This window comes from Papio anubis, chromosome 9, assembly GCF_008728515.1.
Source record: "Papio anubis isolate 15944 chromosome 9, Panubis1.0, whole genome shotgun sequence".
NCBI classification, from domain to species: domain Eukaryota; kingdom Metazoa; phylum Chordata; class Mammalia; order Primates; family Cercopithecidae; genus Papio; species Papio anubis.
Genome location: NC_044984.1, coordinates 44,299,000 through 44,319,120, shown reverse-complemented (window position 1 = coordinate 44,319,120; position 20,121 = coordinate 44,299,000). Strand labels below are relative to the sequence as shown.

The following is a 20,121-nucleotide window of genomic DNA, read 5'->3' as shown; positions in this document are numbered from 1 at the left end:
CTCAAATAATTTAAACAAGCTATAAATCAGTATGGACCAGGTTCTCCTTTTGTAATGGGACTGTTAAAGAATGTTGTTTCCAGTCAGATGATTCCTACTGACCGGGATGCTCTTACTCGAGCTCGTCTAACTCTTGCTCAGTTCTTACCATTTAAAACTTGGTGGGCAGATGAAGCTTCCATTCAGGCTGCTTGCAATGCCCAGGCCCAACCTCAAATAAAACTGCAGACCAATTTTTGAGGGTTGGCGGCTGGGCTGGTTTAGATGCACAAGTAGTCATGCAGGATGATGCCATAGAATAGCTTAGAGGAGTGTGCATTAGAGCTTGGGAAAAAAATCACTTCATGTGGAGAACAATACCCTTCCTTTAGTGCTATAAAACAGGGACCAAAAGAACCATATGTGGATTTTATAGCTCGGTTACAGAAGTCTCTTAAAAAAGTGATTGCAGGATATAGTGCTGCAGTTATTAGCTTTCAACAATGCTAATCCCAATTGCCAGGCTGCTCTGTGACCTATCAGAGGGAAAGCACATTTAGTTGATTATATCAAGGCCTGTGATGGTATCGGAGGTAATCTGCATAAGGCTACTCTGCTAGCACAGGCAATGGCAGGACTGAGAGTGGATAAAGGAAATACTCCATTTCCTGGAGTTTGTTTTAACTGTGAGAATCAAGTCCATAAAGCTCAAATAAATAGAATAGATCGAGAGAAGACTCTAGATTTGCTAATTTTTTCAACTCAGCATTCACCTACTGGTGTTATTGTCCAAGAACAGGACTTAGTAGAGTGGCTTTTTCTTCCATATACTAATTCATGGACTCTAACTCCTTATTTTTTTTTTTTGAGACAGAGTCTGACTCTGTCGCCCAAGCTGGAGTGCAGTGGCCGGATCTCAGCTCACTGCAAGCTCTGCCTCTCGGGTTTACGCCATTCTCCTGCCTCAGCCTCCCGAGTAGCTGGGACTACAGGCGCCCGCCACCTTGCCTGGCTAGTTTTTTCGTATTTTTTAGTAGAGACGGGGTTTCACCGTGTTAGCCAGGATGGTCTCGATCTCCTGACCTCGTGATCCGCCCGTCTCGGCCTCCCAAAGTGCTGGGATTACAGGCTTGAGCCACCGCGCCCGGCCTCTAACTCCTTATTTAGATCAAATTTCTACTGTGATAGGAATTGGGAGAACTTGGATCGTCAAATTACATAGATATGATCCTGGAAAAATTATTATCCCTCTCACGAAAGCACAAATACAGCAAGCTTTTATAAAAAGCTTCTTATTCTGGATTGAAAAGTAAAGTTTTCCAGACGCCCTACAAAAAGCGAAGATTGTAGCTGTAATTGAAGTACTGACTGTTTTTGATATGCCTATTAATGTGATTTCTGATTCTTCATACATGGTTCATTCCACACAGTTAATTGAAAATGCTCAGTTACGATTTCACACAGATGAACAACTGATAACAAAAACAAAAAAGGGGGAGAAACAGGGATTATGGGACAGCCCATAAACAGTTGAATCTAGCATTATTAACTTTAAATTTTTTGAGCCTGCCCAAAGGCCAGATGTTATCAGCAGCTGAACAGCATCTACAGATACCAGCTGCAAAGACAGACACAGAACAACTGGTTTGATGGAGAGATCGGATAACAAAAAGTTGGGAAATCGGTAAAATAACAACTTGGGGTAGAGGTTATGCTTGTGTTTCTCCAGGTCAAAATGAACAGCTGATTTGGATACCATCAAGACACCTGAAACCTTATCATGAGCCAGATGCTGAGAAAGAGATTCCAGGAGGATCCCGAGGACCCCCCAGTTGCAGCCATGTCAAGACTGATGCTGAGGAGGACCCCAGCTGTCACAAGCAACACCTGTTGAACACAGCCACCCACCTGAGGACAGATCAAGAAGCTGTCACAGATGGTGGAAGAAAACCTGAGGAAAGCGGCACAACCAGTCACAATGAGTAATTTAATGGTAGCTATGATAGCGGTGATCACCATTGCCGTGAGTATTCCTTCAACAAGGGCTGACACAGAGAACAATTATACCTATTGGGCATATTTATCAATCTTGGCTGGCAATAATGCCTGGATGTAATCACTCTACGACACAGTTACACATGCTTTCTGATCTCAGTATTTACCATAATAAATCTGCTCCAATAATTGAGGCATACCACCCTCAAAAACCTATTTGTAAACAGGATTGGACCCAGTTAGAAAAAATGAACATACTTGTTTAGGAAGATTGCATTGCAGAACAGGCCCAAAAAATCATGCTGCACGATTCCTATGGAATCATTATTAATTGGTCCTCTACGGGGATATTTAGCTTGATTGCACCTCTCAGTCTGCATGCCATGGCCACACTGTGTTCAGATGGTCTGAACAAAACAATAAGATGGTAGAAATGATAAGAAGTATGGCAAAAGTTCCTATTATCTGGAACCATGGTGGTATAGTGGCACTTCAACCTCAAATGATATGGCCCATTGTAAGAGCTAAACATAAGGATTTGTGGAAACTATTAATAGCTCTTAATAATATCAAAATTTGGGAAAGAATAAAAAAGCATCTAGAAGGACACTCTGCAAACCTTGTTTTTGGATATTGCAAAATTAAAAAAACAAATATTTAAAACATCCCAGGCACACCTGACCTTAATGCCAGGAACTGGAGTGCTTAAAGGAGCTGCAGACAGATTAGTAGCTAGTAACCCATTAAAATAGATAAAAACACTTGGAAGCTCTCATTTCAATGATGATTGTGCTTTTAATGTGTGTTTTCTTTGTATAGTCTACAGATGCAGATCCTGACTCCTGTGAGAAGTAGCTCACCATGACAAAGCTGCCTTTGCTTTTTATCCCTTTAAAAATCAAAGGGGGACACGTTGGGAACAGGCCCCTACCCCCAAAAAATATCTGGCCATAAACAAAATCTCTGCAGCACTGTGACATGTTCACGATGGCCATAACGCCCACGCTGGAAGGTTGTGGGTTACGGGAATGAGGGCAAGGAACACCTGGCCCGCCCAGGGCGGAAAACCGTTTAAAGGCGTTCTTAGACCACAAACAATAGCATGAGCAATCTGTGCCTTAAGGACATGCTCCTGCTGCAGATAACTAGCCCAACCCATCCCTTGATTTCGGCCCATCCCTTGGTTTCCCATAAGGGATACTTCTAGTTAATCTAATATCTATAGAAACAATGCTAATGACTGGCTTGCTGTTAATAAATACGTGGGTAAACCTCTGTTCAGGCTCTCAGCTCTGAAGACTGTGATACCCCTGATTTCCCACTTCACACCTCTATATTTCTGTGTGTGTGTCTTTAATTCCTCTAGCACTGCTGGGTTAGGGTCTCCCCGACCGAGTTGGTCTTGGCAGTTTTGGTAGGAAATAAAATATTTATGAAAAAGAGAATGAGTAAATAATAGGGAATCAAGTTTGGAAGGGAACCAAATCAGAGCAAATCAGGGAAATTTAGAAAAATATGTTAAAATGCCATTTTGTAGGACTTCTAGTCTGCTTTAATTAATACTACCATAGTGTGTTATTGTAGCCTTTTGAAATGCTAACACTTTTATACATATCTTATTCTTTATAACTTATTTAAGAATAACGCCATCTTTGTTGCCAATGGCCAGACTACACATATCCTCTCAGTAGGTTGTAAGCATACCAACTGACGGTTCATCAATCATTCTTCTATCAGGTGACTACTGCAACTCACAGGTTCAGAAGAAATCCACGCTTGTCCAATTACCAGTCAATCTGCTGCAATGCAAGAAAGCAGCCTTTTATCTTCCTGTTATTTCTGCTTTCATTTGTCTATAGTCTCAACGGCTGATGAAATTTTTTCCTTACTTTGCTCCTTTGGGTGCCATTTCAACTATATTCTGAAGGATGTTGTGCCTCTTCTTATGAGACAAAGCACTTAAACCAGGAAGTTTACAAACTTCTAGAATGAGTTCTGACTTTTCCAGGTAGAGCTTGATGGAAACATCAGGGTTTTTATGGGAAGGAGGTAGACAAGCAATTAAATCCTACCTTACTCTCCCTCACAGATTTCCTGAGTTTTCAGGGCAACAGAATAAGCTTTTAATTGTTAAATTCCAAGAATTATTATTATTATTATTATTATTATTATTTTTTTAGAGGAGTTTCACTCTTGTTGCCCAGGCTGGAGTGCAATGGTGATCTTGGCTCACTGCAACCTCCGCCTCCCACGTTCGAACGATTCTCCTGCTTCACCCTCCCAAGTAGCTGGGATGACAGGCATGTGCCACCATGCCTGGCTAATTTTGTGTTTTGAGTAGAAACGAGGTTTCATCACGTTGGGCAAGCTGGTTTTGAATTCTTGACCTCAGGCGATCTGCCTGCCTCGACCTCCCAAAGTGCTGGGATTACAGGCGTGAGCCACTGCACCCAGCTAAGTTCCAAGAACTATTGAGGGTCTCACTGTTTAAAAGGTTTGTTCTGATTCCTGTCAATTCCTCCAAGTCAATCCACCTTTCACAAACCTTAGTGCAACAGGAAAAGTTCCCTTGCCCCCCATCGCAGGGCGTGCAATGGGGGTGTGGCTCACTTCTTTAGTGCCCTGCTGCTCAAACCTCTAGGGAAGCATACGGACGGGCAGTGTCTAGGGGTGAAAGTTTACAGCTGAAGCCCCAGTGGGTGTGTGTTACAGGATGCTCTTTTAGTTTAGCGACCTATCGTCCATAGGTGGCCCATGTTGTGTCAATTAGACCCGTCTTATCACAAGGACAGAGGGATTTCTGTATCCTGGGGTTTCTTGCCTTGTTGTACCAGAAGAATCAGATTACACATGGGCTTGGAGAATAAGTGCAAGGTTTTATTCAGTGGAAGTAGCTCTCAGCAGATGGGGGAGCCAGAAGGGAGATGGTTTTTCCCTGGAGTTAGGCCACTAGGTGGCCCAGGCTCTCCTCCTACTGCCCCAGCCAAATTCCACGTCATTCTGCCAGTCGGTGACCTGCTGGCGTGCTGGTGGCTGTCGATGCATTCCTCTCTACCTACAGCAGCCTGTGTGTTCCTCCCCTGATGTGCTCCTCTCCAGGTCCAGCCACCTGTGTGTCTTCCTGCTAGGGTCTCTGAGTTTTTATAGGCACAGGATGGGGGCGTGGCAGGCCAGGGTGGTCTTGGGAAATGCAACATTTAGCCAGGAGAACAAAAATGCCTATCCTCACCTAGGTCCTAGGCCTGGGATGGAGCCCTAGCCATGGACCACGCCCTTCCGCCCTTCAATATCATTCAATAGGACCACGGCCCTTCCCTTCCCAGAACTTCCCTCCCTGACTTCTGTATCATTAGTACTATACTCTAGAGAACAGCCAGAAGGCAATGATATTGACTTTAATGCCCACTCTTCTGTCTCCACGACATCTCTCATTAGTCTGGAATTCGTTTTCCTACATATGAAATGAAATGCAATTTTAAAAAAATTCCTTCCTCTTCCTCTCTTTCAGATTCTTAAGAAGTCTACCAGGCCGGGCGTGGTGGCTCACATCTGTAATCCCAGCACTTTGGGAGGCCAAGGCGGGTGGATTGCCTGAGGTCAGCAGCTCGAGACTCGTGTAGCCAAAATGGTGAAACCCCGTCTCTACTAAAAATACAAAAAAAACTGGCCAGGTTTGGTGACATGCACCTGTAATCCCAGCTACTTGGGAGGCTGAGGCAGGGGAATTGCTTGAACCAGGGAGGTGGAGGTTGCAGTGAGCCGAGATTGCACCACGACACTCCAGCCTGGGCTACAGAGCAAGAACAACAACAACAACAAGAATTCTACCAGTATACCAGTAAAGAAATTCAGTTGTAATTTTTTTGTAGCAACAAGAATACTCAAAGAAATTCAATTATGTAAGTCAAAAAATTAAAGTATCTTTAATGCTTCCTTTCGTTATAATTCATACAACTTAAGCATATATCCCTAAATATTATGGTTTAGTTTTACCTTTATCTATAAAGGAATAACCCTGTATGCATTTTATTTTTGGCATGCATTCGGATTTTTGCTCAACATCATGTTGTAAGACTCATGTTATGTTCTTGAAGTAAAGGCAGTTTATTCATTTTCATATGGTTTGACTCTGCATCCCCACCCAAATCTCATCTTGTAGCTCCCATAATTCCCACGTGCTGTGGGAGACAGCCAGTGGGAGATGACTGGATCACAGGGGCGGGTCTTTCCCATGCTGCTCTTGTGATAGTGAATGGGTCTCATGAGATCTGATGATTTCAAAAATGGGAGCTTCTCTGCAAAAACTCTCTCATTGCCTGCTGCAAAAAGAGATACACATAAGATGTGACTTGCCCCTCCTTGCCTTCCGCCATGATTGCGAGGCCTTCCCAATCACGTGGCACTGTAAATCCAATAAACCTCTTTCTTTTGTAAATTGCCCAGTTTCGGTTATGTCTTTATCAGCAGCAGGAAAACGGACTAACACAATCACTGAATAATATTTCATTGTATGATTATGACATTATTTATTTATCTATTCTGCCAGTGATGGACAACCAGGTATTAAAACTCAAACTTCCAGTTAACTAAGATCAGTACAGAATAGCTAGTAAGAATCTGGACAGTGAGGAATGGGAAATGATTTCTTATTTTAACTCTGTGTTTCATTTCATACGTAATAGTACTAATTCCAGTTTAGATCTGAGAGAAGTTGTTTGTTGTTATAAAAGACTTTGCTTTGGATGTTCCTTCTGGAACTGTAAAATAGTGAATGCTTTCCCTCTCCACCCATCTACCTTGCTTCAAAGTACAGAAATGAATAGGTCAATCCTAATCGCATGCTTCTGTCTCCAACTAAACCACGACCTTTCTCATAACACTACAGCACTGCAAAATCTGTCACTCTTCACTCATTAACCTTCATGTGAATGATAATTAAACCTGTCAGATTCTTTTTTCTTAAACTGACTTAGAAGTCAATAATCAACTTCAATCATAAATATTCCTGTCTCCAAATAATTGTTAAAATTATCACAAGGCAGCTTTAAGTGTTAAACCTGTGAAGATAAGAGACACTCTACTTAAGTAACACGCTTGTTTAAGCCTGTTCTGGGCAAATGAAACGTCCTCTTAAAAGTTATGCTGATATACAACACATGTATGGTGCAAATACATAAAGGATTATGGTCTGATAATTTATCACAAAGCAAATACCCAAGTACTACTACCCAGGTGAAGAAATAAAACACTGCTAGTACTTAGAAGTCTTCATCATGCCCCCTCTCCATCTCCCACTCACGAAAGGTAATCGCTCTCTGGACTTCCACTTCCTTTCTTTATAATTCATACCACTTAAGCATACATCCCTAAATATTATAGTTTAGTCTTACCATTATCTATAAAAGGAATAACCCTGTATGCATTTTATTTTTGGTGTGCATTTGGATTTTTGCTCAACGTCGTGTTATAAGACTCATATTAGGTTCTTACAAGTAAACGCAGTTTATTCGTTTTCATCTCTGAATAATATTTCACAGTATGACTATGCCATTATTTACTTATCTATTCTGCTAGTGATGGGCAACCGGGTTGCTTCCAGTTTTGGGACAATACAAACAATGCTGTTTTCAATATTCTTGTACAAGTGTTATGGTGTACCTAGGAATGCACTTCTGTTGAATATATACAAAAATAGAACTAAATATGGTATGTGTAGCTTCAACTTCAGTATATACTGTCAAACAGTTTTTCAAAGACACTGTACCAATTTAGATTCTCACTAGCAGTATTTGAGATTTGTGTGTGTGTGTATGTGTGTGTGAGACAGTCTTGCTCTGTTGCTCAGGCTGGATGGAGTACAGTGGTGTGATCTCGGTTCACTGCAACCTCCACCTCTTGGGCTCAAGTGATTCTACTGTCTCAGCCTCCTGAGAAGCTGGGATTACAAGCGTGTGTTACTACGCCCAGATAATTTTTGTATTTTCAGTAGAGACGGGTTTTTTGCCATGATGGCTAGACTGGTTTCAAACTCCTGAACTCAGGTGATTTGCCTGTCTCGGCCTCCCAAAGTGCTGGGATTATACGCATAAGCCACCATGCCCCACCAAGTTTCTATTGTTCCCCATAAACTCTTTGCTTTCATTATTATTATTATTATTTTTTTTTTTTGAGACAGGGTCTCACTCTGTCGCCCAGGCTGTGTGCAGTGTCACGGCTCACTGCCTCAACTACCCGGGCTCAAGCAATCCTCCAGCCTAAGCCTCCTCAGTAGCTGAGATTACAGTGGGATTACAGGCATACGCCACCATGCCTGGCTAATTTTTTACTTTTCATAGAGACGGGGTTTCGCCGTGTTGCTCAGGCTGGTCTCAAACTCCTGAGCTCAAAGGATCTGACCACCTCAGCCTCCCAAAGTGCTGGGATTAAAGCCGTGAGACACCACGCCTGGCGCTGTTATTCTTTTCAATTTTAGTGATTCTGGTATGAGATCAGTATTATAGTTATCTCATTAGGGTTTCAATTTGCATTTCACTTACTTCTAAAGAGACTGAGTGCCTATATATATTATTAGCCATTTGGATATTCTCTTTCCTGACATGCCTATTCTTGCCCAGTTTCTGGAAACGGGAGTTGTCTGTTTCTTATTGATCTGTTGTATTTCTCTATCTGTTAAACATAATCCAAGTTTCTTCTCCCATTCTGTAACTTGCCTTTTCATTCTCTTAATTGTGCCTTTTGATGAACAGGTGTTCTTAATTCTATATGTAATAATGTACTGACATTAATTCTTTTCAGTTCTGGTTAGTACATTTTATGTTTTATTTTAAAAGTCTTTCCTTAAGATAGTGGGAGAAAGTTGCTTTGAAATAAACCATCAGAGGTGGGTGGAAACACAGACAAAAAAAAAGGTCATATGTAGCTAATTATTGAACCTGAGTTACAGGTATATAGGAGTTCCTCATACTCTTCTACTTTTTATAATTTTAAACTTTTCAATAATAAATTTTTGTTTGGGGGGGCGGTTTTGAGACAGAGAGTCTTGCTCTGTCGCCCAGGCTGGAGTGCATTGGCGCAACCTTGGCTCACTACAGACTCAACCTCCTGGGTTTAAGTGATCCTCCCACCTCCCAAGAAGCGTGGACTAAAGGCACACCCCACCATGCCCTGGGTAATTTAAAAAATTTTTTTGTAGAGATGGGATCTCACTGTGTTGCCCAGGCTGGTTTCAAACTCCTGGGCTCAAATTACCCTCCCAAAGTACTGGGATTACAGGTGTGAGCCACTGCACCCAGTCTAATCTCACTTAAATATGTGTTACCTAGAGTAGTCAAATTCACAAAGACAGTAGGTAGAATGGTGGCTGCCAACAACTGGGAGGGAATGGTAAGTTACTGTTTAATGGGTATAGAGTTTCAGTTTTATAATATGAAAAGAGTTCTGGACATGAATGGCAGTAATGGTTGTACAACAATGGGAATGTACTAATGCCACTGAGCCATACACTTAAAAATGGTTAAAATACAAATTTTGGCCAGGCACAGTGGCTCGCACCTGTAATCCAAGCACTCTGGGAGGCCAAGCCAGGAAGATCACTTGAAACCTAAAACTTGAGACCCGCTTAGGCAACACAGTGAGATCTTGTCTCTACAACACAATTTTTTTAAAAAGTAGCCAGGTGCTATCCTATGGTCTCAGCTACTCAAGAGGTTAAGGCAGGATGATCGCTTGAGCTCAAATGTTTGAGGCTGCAGTGAGCTGACTGTGCCACTGCCCTCCAGCCTGGTTGATAGAGCAAGGCTCTGTCTCAAAAGATAATAATAAAAAAAAATAAAAATAAAAAGGGAACATTGGGGCTAACAGGTGAGAACTACCGACTTACAGGAATTATAAATGGTCTCAAGTTGAAAAAGGCTAAACAGACCACCATAACAGCAGCTGGCATTAATGAGTGCCTCATTCTGCTAGACACTGTGAAGCAGCTCTACATGAATTATCTCAGTTAATGCTCTTGATATTCCTACACACAAGTCTTCTGTGATCTTGCCATTTTACAGGAAAGGAAGAGGAGACCTAGAGCAGTAAAGAGATTTCCTAGCTTGCTAGGACAGCCTACATAGCTAGTGACAGAGATGGAATTTAAAAATTGAGTTTGTCTGGTTCTAACAGTGTTTTATACCACTACTCATGTTCACATTGCCTTTCTTATTTACCCTCAAAGTTTTTTAAAAAGAGGATGTCAAACAATTGTTCTTTATTCCCCTGAAGCTACAAAAGAAGTATGAGCTTAAATTAAGGCAGAAACAAATATGCTGAATATAAGTTTAAAGTTTTGATGGGTAAGCAACAAAACACTGGAACAAGGCTAACAGGCTAATGATGGTATGTCGCAAGTCTCTTCCGATTGCTCCTCAAGAAGATTATATACAACTAACTGTACTAGGTGGGACACACTCAAAAAAAGGTAACTGAAGGAGATGATCTTATGGCATAATTATCACTAAGCAGAATTTAAGAAGTCTTGCTAACAGATAAGAACTAGAAGGTACACAAAAAGCAAATGCAGTTGATTTACCAGCTGGTGAGCTGCTCCTAAGTTATATTTTTCTTTCCCTCATCTCTATTATTGTTTTAATTTGTACCAAAACCACAAATAAAATTTACAACTTAGTTTGGAATTTAACTTTTAGAGAAAATAATAGACTTAAAATGGTATATAAATAATGTAAATACTTCAGGTGGAAGTGAATAAAAGGCTCAAAAACATCTCTAGCACTATCAACAAAACCAGTCTATTTCACATAGAAAAAAATTACTCCTAAAAATGAGAAACGGGGTCAGGCGTGGTGGCTCATGCCTGTAATTCCAGCACTTTGGGAGGCTGAGGCGGGAGGATCTCCTGAGGTCAGGAGTTCAAGACCAGCCTGGCCAACATGATGAAACCCCGTCTCTACTAAAAATACAAAGATTAGCCGGGCATGGTGGTAGATGCCTGTAATCCCAGCTACTTGGGAGGCTGAGATAGGAGAATCGCTTGAACCTGGGAGGTGGAGGTTGCAGTGAGCCAAGACTGCGCCATTACACTCCAACATGGGCAACAAAAGTGAAACTCCATCTCCAAAAAAAAAAAAAAAAAAAAAGAGAAACAACTTGAGTAGCCAGAATAAAATCTTGTCTTTGTCAAAAAAGTACAGTTCAACCTTTTTGAATGAGATGAATGAAAAATCAAACATTTTTCAGGGAGAGAAAGTTGCATTGCATGTTTTTTCCTTTTGTCTTTTTTTTTTTTTTTGGAGACAGAATCTCACTCTTGCCCAAGCTGGAGTGCAGTGGCGTGACCTTACCTCACTGCAACCTCTGCCTCCTGGGTTCAAGCAATTCTCCTGCCTCAGTCTCCCAAGTAGCTGGGATTACAGGCATACAGCACCACGCTCAGCTAATTTGTGTTTTTAGTAGAGATGGGGTTTCACCATGTTGGCCGGGCTGGTCTTGAACTCCTGACCTCAAGTGATCCGCCCGCCTCAGCTTCCTAAAGTGCTGGAATTACAGATGTGAGCCACTGTACCTGGCCCATATTTCTTAGCTATGAAAAGTTTTATTTTACTTTGTTTTTTCTGCCTTTTTTTTGTTAGAGACAGGGTCTTGCTCTGTCACCCAGCCCGTAGTGCAGTGGCAGGATCACAGCTCACTGTGGCCTCAAACTCCCAGGCCTGAGTGATTCTCCTGCCTCAACCTCCCAAATATCTGGGACTACAGGCACACACCACCATGCCTGGCTATTTTTTTTCTTTTTTTCTTTTTTGAGACAGAGTCTCACTCTGTTGCCCAGGATAGAACGCAGTGGTGCAATTTCGGCTCACTGCAACCTCCACCTCCCGGGTTCAAGTGATTCTCCTGCCTCAGCCTCTCAAGGAGCTGGGATTATAGGTGCCTGCCACCACACCCAGCTAATTTTTGTGATTTTTGGTAGAGACAGGGTTTCACCACGTTGGCCAGGCTGGTCTCAAACTCCTGACCTCAAGTGATCTGCCTGCCTCGGTATTCCAAAGTGCTGGGATGACAGGCGTGAACCACCATGCCTGGCTGCTAATTTCTTTTATTTATTTGTAGAGATGGGGTCTCACTATGTTGCTCAGGCTAGTCTCAAACTCCTAATCTCAAGTGATACATACTCCGGCCTCAGCCTCCCAGAGGTGCTCAGATTACAGGTGTAAGCCACTGTAACCAGCCTTATTTTACTTTGTAAAGATTTTTATTATTAAGTACCCCTTCAGGTAAATCAAATGTTTATAGAACTTACAAAAGAAGAAAGAAGTGGACTTATGGTTACTTTCAAACACATCTATTAAAAATAATTATACCACGTTACTACAGTTCTCAAAAGTTCTATAGCTCAGCAAAATTACATAGCAAGAAAAAAAATTCTAGACCTGGTGTGGTGGTTCACACCTGTAATCCCAGCACATTGGGAGGCCGAGGCAGGTGGATCACGTAAGCCAAGGAGTTCAAGGCCAGCCTGGGCAACATGGTGAAACCCCGACTCCACAAAAAATAGAAAAATTAGCCAGGCACGATGACGCGTGTCTGTAGTCCCAGCTACTTGAGGGGGTGAGGTGGGAGAATGGCCTGAGCCCCAGAGGCAGAGGTTGCAGTATGCACAGATCACACCACTGCACTCCAGCCTTGGTGACAGAGGGAGACTCTCTCAAAAAAAAAAAAAAAAAAGGCCAGCGTGGTGGTTCACGCCGGTAACCCCACCAGCACTTTGGGAGGTCGAGGCAGGCGGATTGCCTGAGGTCAGGAGTTCGAGACCAGTCTGGCCAACATGGTGAAACCCTGTCTCTACTAAAAATACAAAAATTAGCCAGGCATGGTAGTGGGCACCTGTAATCCTAGCTACTCAGGAGGTTTAGGCAGGAGAATTGCTTGAACTTGGGAGGTGGAGGTTGCAGTGAGCCAAGATCGTGCCACTGCACTCCAGCCTGGGCAACAGAGCAAGACTCCATTTTGGGAAAAAAAAGAAAAAGAAAAGGAAAGAAAGAGAAAAGAATGAAAGAGAAAAAAGAAAGAAAAAAGAGAGAAGAGAAGAAAAAGGAGGAGAAGACAGGAGAGAGAAAAAGAGGAGAGGCGAGGGGAGGGGAGGGAAAGGGAGGGGAGGGGAGAGGAAGAGGCTGGGTATGGCGGCTCACGCCTGCAATCCCAGCACTTTGGGGGCTGAGGTGAGCAGATCACGAGGTCAGGAGATCGAGACCATTCTGGCTAACACGGTGAACTCCCGTCTCTACTAAAAAAATATTAAAAAATTAGCCGGGCATGGTAGTGGGTGCCTGTAGTCCCAGCTACTCGAGAGGCTGAGGCAGGAGAATGGTGTGAACCTGGGAGGCGGAGCTTGCAGTGAGCCAAGATGGCGCCACTGCACTCCAGCCTGGGTGACAGAGTGAGACTCCGTCTCAAACACAAAAAAAAAAAAAAAAAAAGCCGGACGCGGTGGCTCAAACCTGTAATCCCAGCACTTTGGGAGGCCGAGACGGGCGGATCACGAGGTCAGGAGATCGAGACCATCCTGGCTGACACGGTGAAACCCCGTCTCTACTAAAAAATACAAAAACTTAGCCGGACGAGGTGGCGGGCGCCTGTAGTCCCAGCTACTCGGGAGGCTGAGGCAGGAGCATGGCGTGAACCCGGGAGGCGGAGCTTGTAGTGAGCTGAGATCCGGCCACTGCACTCCAGCCTGGGCGACAGAGCGAGACTCCGTCTCAAAAAAAAAAAAAAAAAAAAAGAAAAAAAAAAAAAAAAAAAAAAAAAAAAAGAAAAGAAAAGAAAAAAGAAAATTCTAATCGTAAGTCATTTACTTTTTTTTTTTGTTTTTTGACACAGAGTTTTCACTCTTGTTGCCCAGGCTAGAGTACAGTGGCGCCATCTCGGCTCACTGCAACCTCTGCCTCCCAGGTTCAAGAGATTCTCCTGCTCAGCCTCCCAAGTAGCTGGGATTACAGGCACACACCACCACACCCGGCTAATTTTTTTTGTATTTTTAGTAGAGACAGAGTTTCACCATGTTAGCCAGGCTGGTCTCAAACTCCTGACCTCAGGTGATCTTCCCGCCTCGGCCTCCCAAAGTGCTGAGATTACAGGCGTGAGCCACCGCGCCCAGCCAGAAGTCATTTACTTTCAAGGTGAGATCTCAATAGCATCTATGCCATTATGAAGTGAATGAAGGAAAGATATCATGCAACACATAAGGATTCACCCTAATGATGATTAAAAAGGGGGGAAACCAAATGGACATTTCTTTTTACCCCCAAAGATTTTTAAATAGGAAGGGGAAGCAGTGGGGGAAAGCAGGGAAATATTTAAGTAGCTCTATAATCGACAAAAAGTAGAGAAAGAATTAAGCAATAGCACAGTAATACAGGACATTGTTACATGATCAACTATGAAACTCAAATCAGCTATTTCATTATTTCAGAGGTTTAAATACCAAGTGTGGAAGTGTTTTGTAGCTGAATAGTCTGGCAAGGGACAAAAGAGGAGAGGTAACTAAAAATGCCAGATGAAGTTGACAAAGTAAACTACTTGCACTGTAACTTGATAAATATAATTAGACATTGATGGGCAAATACGATTTTGTGTCTAGAACAATACTAGCAATCTTGACTGTTAAAAAGAGTCTAGTATACCATCCCCAGAGAAAGAGATGCAAAAAGATGTTTTAAATGTTCAGGATGATTCTGATACATAGTCAGATATGGGAGAAAAATATCATCTGACAAAATCAGGACTCCCAAAAATATAAAAAAAGTTATAATGGCTTGATCTCATCCTTCTCTAATCTCTAGAGGCTGTCTTCAGAGGAAATTAGGAACAATGTAAAGTGCATCAGCAATCTGTGGGAATCACAAACAAGCCCACTTCCAACCTTGGATTACCCCCCAAGTCTGCTTTCTTCTAATCAGTGCTAGACTCAGAGATCAGTAAGGAAAATATAAAAAGTTATACATATCTGGGACGGGCGCGGTGGCTCACGCCTGTAATCCCAGCACTTTGGGAGGCCGAGGTGGATGGATCACGAGGTCAGGAGATCGAGACCATCCTGGCTAACACGGTGAAACCCTGTCTCTACTAAAAATACAAAAAATTAGCTGGGCGTGGTGGTGGGTACCTGTAGTCCCAGCTACTCGGGAGGCTGAGGCAGGAGAATGGTGTGAACCTGGGAGGCGGGGCTTGCAGTGAGTTGAGATCGCGCCACTGCACTCCAGCCTGGGCGACAGTGCAAGACAACAAAAAAGTTATGCGTATCTATCCTCCTATAAATTAATATCATAAATATAACAGGTTCTCAAGTATTTGCCGTGGGTTCTTTTCAAAGTTTCTTGTATTTATCTCATGATTTTTGACGTCTGGTTGCTTGACAAACAGTATATATAACCCAAGGATAAGGCCCACAGGAGATTTTTGGCAAAATATTTTTTACTTAATTAACTAGTAAGCCATATGAACAAGCAGGCCATTTACAGTGTAAAGACCTGTCCACTATTGCCATTATTTAACTCAGTGTTATTCAAACTATCTAGGGTAAAGAACTAGCTGTTATTTTGTTGTTTTAATTTCTAATGCTTTGAAAACCAATGATTTTGTAATCTACAATAAAATGAAGCTTGAGGATTATGGTCGTGTAAAGAGGTAGGCAAGTCCTCTCCTTAAAACACAAGCATAAAATGAGGGCAGGCACAGTGGCTCACGTCTATAATCCCAACACTTTGGGAGGCCAAGGCTGGTGGATTACTTAAGCCTAGGAGTTCAGGACCAAAATGGGCAATATGGCAACACCCCAGTCTCTACAAAAAATTTTTTAAAAATTAGCTGGGGATGGTGGCTCACACCTGTGGTCCCTGCTACTCGGGAGGCTGAGGTAGGAGGATCATCTGAGCCTGGGAGGCAGAGGTTGCAGTGAACCATGATCGTGCCGCCACTGCACTCCAGCCTGGGTGACAGAGACCCTGTCTCAAAAACAAACAAACAAAAAAATGTGTAAAGCAACCATTTCAGGGCTCTGGAAATCAACCAAAGGCAGAAAACAAATTATTGGGAAACTGCTAAAGCTTTAAGTAAGAACAGTGAAGTCCGTGTCTTTCTTTGCCTAGAGTAGGGCTGCTCCCATTCCCCATCTCCAGCTTCCTCGAGAACAGTTAACTTTACCAGGGCTGGGCCAGCCATGACAATCAGCAGCTTTACTGACAACAGGGCTAACTTGATTTGAAAAGGACTTGAAACCCCACAGCTCTGTCAGCTAAAGCAAGAACTCAGCAGGAAATAAACAGAAAACTTGCAGTTTTACTAGCCTGAAGTTGGGGTCTTGGCTGGGTGAGTGATAAACAAGTAGGAAATTTAAAAGGGAAATCCTGTAAATGAACAGGCCACAGAAAAGCTAGATAAGCTCTCTACCATCCCTAGCTAAACAGAAAACTAGATAAATGCATAAAGGAGACCCAAGAGAAGCTATAGGAAAGTAAAAGTCAAAGCAGACTTGAGAATGGTCTGAACTTTGAATGTACTCCTCAGCCTACATAGATCAATCAGCAGAGGATGAAAGCCTTACGGGCTTGAGGTGTCAGAGCAAAACCTCTGTCCAAATAACTTGCTGATCACTAGCACTGCAGACACAGAGGCAACCCCAAGAAGCCAGGCTAAAAAGTAAAAACTAGATTTTTTTTTTTTTAAAGCACAGATGTATTACTGGCTGTACACTTGCAGGAGGAAGATTCTTAAGTCCAGAAAATTATTTTTTTTTCAAATACTCTCAGAAAATAAAATGAGAATCCAGAGTTAGCACAATACATTACCTAAATGAAAGAAAAAAGTAAGGGAGGGAGGGAATGAAGGAAGAAGGAAAGAGTGACTCATACATATTAAAAACCCCAAATACCAATAAATATAAATTGATTTTTTTTTTTTTTTTTTTGAGACGGAGTCTCGCTCTGCCGCCCAGGCTGGAGTGCAGTGGCCGGATCTCAGCTCACTGCAAGCTCCGCCTCCCGGGTTCACGCCATTCTCCTGCCTCAGCCTCCCGAGTAGCTGGGACTACAGGCGCCCGCCACCTCGCCCGGCTAGTTTTTTTTTGTATTTTTAAAGTAGAGATGGGGTTTCACCGTGTCAGCCAGGATGGTCTCGGTCTCCTGACCTCGTGATCCGCCCGTCTCGGCCTCCCAAAGTGCTGGGATTACAGGCTTGAGCCACCGCGCCCGGCCTTTTTTTTTTTTTTTTTTTTTTTTTGAGACGGAGTCTCACTCTGTTACCCAGGCTGGAGTGCAGTGGCATGATGTCGGCTCACTGTAACCTGTGCCTCCTGGATTCAAGACATTCTCCTGTCTCAGCCTCCTGAGTAGCTGGGATGACAGGTGCACACCACCATGCCCGCTTAATTTTTGTATTTTTAGTAGAGACGGAGTTTCACCATGTTGTTCAGGCTGGTCTCGAACTCCTGACCTCATGATCTGCCTGTCTCGGCCTCCCAAAGTGCTGGGATTATAGGAGTGAGCCACAGTGCCTGGCCTTAGAAAACTGATTCTTGAGAGGGTCCAGTTGATGGACTTACTAAGACTTCAAAACAACTAATATAAATATGTTCAAAGAAGTACAGAAAAGTATATCAAATTATTTCAAATAATTAAAGGAAAATATAATTGCAATGACTCAACAAATTGGGAACCTCAAAAAGGAAACTGTAAAAAAAAAAAAAGAAGAAGGAAAATTCCTTTTTTTTTTTTTTTGAGATGGAGTATTGCCTAGGTTGGAGTGCAGTGATATGAATCTTGGCTCACTGCAACCCCTGCCTCCCAGGTTCAAGTGCTTCTCTTGCCTCAGCCTCCCAAGTAGCAGGGACTACAGGTTTGTGCCATCACAACTGGCTAATTTTTGTATTTTTAGTAGAGACGGTTTCACCATGTTGGCCAGGCTGGTCTTGAACTCCTGATCTCAAGCAATCCGCCCACCTCGGCCTCCCAAAGTGCTGGGATTACAGGCATAAGCCACTGTGCCCGGCAAGAAATGAAGGGAAATTCTAATTGAAAATACAATACCAGAAGAAAAATTCACTAGACAGACTTAACAGCAGATCCGAAACAGCAGAAGGAACAGTAAACTTGAAAAGAGATCAACAGAAATTAAACAATCTAAAGAGCAGGGAAAAAAAAAAAAAACACTGGGAAAAAAGGAACAGAGCCTCAGTCACCTGGTAGGGAAACATCAAGCTTACTTATATATGTGTAATAGAATCCCAAGGAGAGGAAAGAGAAATATTTTTTTGGAGAAATAATGGCCAACATTTGAGGAAATTCCCAAGAGATCCATACTAAGATGTATCATAGCCAAACTGCTAAAACAAAGGAAAATATTGACAGCAACAGGAGAAGAATGACTCATTACAACAGGGGAACAATATGACATATTGTGTGGAATGGCATATTCTACGTACTGAAACAAAAATTTATCAATGAAAAAAATTTTTTTTTTTTTTTTTTGAAATGGAGTTTCGCTCTGTCGCCCAGGCTGGAGTGCAGTGGTGCGATCTTGGCTAACTGCAACCTTTGCCTCCCAGGTTCAAGCAATCCGCCCACCTTCAGCAGGTGCTGCCACACCTGGCTGATGATTTTTATATGTAGCAAAACTACCCTTTGGAAATACAGCTGGGCATGGTGGCTCACGCCTATAATCTTAGCACTTTGGAAGGCTGAGGTGGGCAGATCACTTGAAGTCAGGAGTTTGAGACCAGCCTGACCAACATGGTGAAACCCTGTCTTTACTAAAAATACAAAAAAAAAAAAAAAAAATTAGCTGGGCATGGTGGTGTGGGCCTGTAATCCCAGCTATCAGGAGGTTGAGGCAGGAGAATCTTCTGAACCTGGGAGGCAGAGGCTGCAGTCAGCCAAGATTGTGTCGCTGCACTCCAGCCTGGATGATAGAGTGAGACTCCATTAAAAAAAAAAAAAAAAAGAATAAATTATTTAGCAATAAACTTAAGAAAAAAATGCAAGAGTTGTATATTTAAATCTGTAAACCACTGCTGAGAGAAATTAAGATCTAAATAAATGCAGAGATATAGTAGTAAGTTCATGGACTGAAAGCCTCCATAGTGTTAAGATGACAGTTCTACACAAACTGGCCTACTGATTCAGTGCACTCTCTATCAGATTCCAAGCAGATATTCTTGTAAGAACTGATAATCTGATTCTAAATTTTATATGTAAATGTAAAGAAACCAAAATAGCCCAAAAAATTCTGGAGGGAAAAATCACTGGAGGATGTATCTTCCTTACTTATTAAACTATATTTACTATAAAGCCATACTAATCAATACAGTGTACTAGCATAAAGACAGATATATGTATCAATGTAACAGAAGAGAGTCCAGAAATAAATCTTCACATGGTCTACTGATTTTCAACAAAGGCGTCAGGGCAATTCAATGGAGGAAAGGACAGCCTCGCCAACAAAACATGTTGTAACAACTGGATATCCATATGCAAAGACTCTTACACCTCATATAAAAACTAACTCAGCCGGGCGTGGTGGTTCATGCCTGTAATCCCAGCACTTTGGGAGGCTGAGGCAGGTGGATCACGAGGTCAGGAGTTCGAGACCAGCCTGGCCAAGATGGTGAAACCCTGTCTCTACTAAAAATACAAAAATTAGCCAGGCTTGGTGGCGGGTGCCTGTAATCCCAGCTACTCAGGCGGCTGAAGCAGAGAACTGCTTGAACCTGGGAGGCAGAGGTTGCAGTGAGCTGAGATTGCGTCACTGAACTCCAGCCTGGGTAACAGAGGGAGACTCCATTTAAAAGCAAAACAAAAAAAAAAAACCTAACTCAAACAGGATCACAGACTTTAAAATATACGAGATAAAACTATAAAACTGGGAAAAAGTCTTTCTGACTTTGAGTTAGGCAGAGAATTCTCAGACATGATACCAAAACCCAATCTATGACAGGAAAAAAAAAAAAAGATAAATCGGGCTTCATCAAAATTTAAAACTTCCACTCTTTAAAAGACATCATTAAGAATTTTTTTTTTTGAGACGGAGTCTCACTCTGTCGCCCAGGCTGGCGTGCAACAGCAGGATCTCGGTTCACTGCAACCTCCACCTCCCGCGTTC

General features: G+C 42.5%; 1 protein-coding gene across 7 annotated transcripts in view; it reads right to left on the bottom strand.

Annotated features, from left to right (window-relative positions):
• The window catches only part of SPATS2 (spermatogenesis associated serine rich 2), a 174,608-nt gene that overhangs the window by 53,998 nt on the left and 100,489 nt on the right, over nt 1-20,121 (bottom strand). Inside the window, exon 4 of one of the 7 annotated variants that reach the window (XM_021922301.2) lies at nt 3,679-3,773. The exons of the other annotated variants lie outside the window; for them this stretch is intronic. Coding sequence (XP_021777993.2) covers nt 3,679-3,700 — 22 coding nt within the window. The 5' untranslated portion in view covers nt 3,701-3,773. The remainder of the gene's footprint in view (nt 1-3,678; nt 3,774-20,121) is intronic. 7 annotated transcript variants of the gene reach the window in all.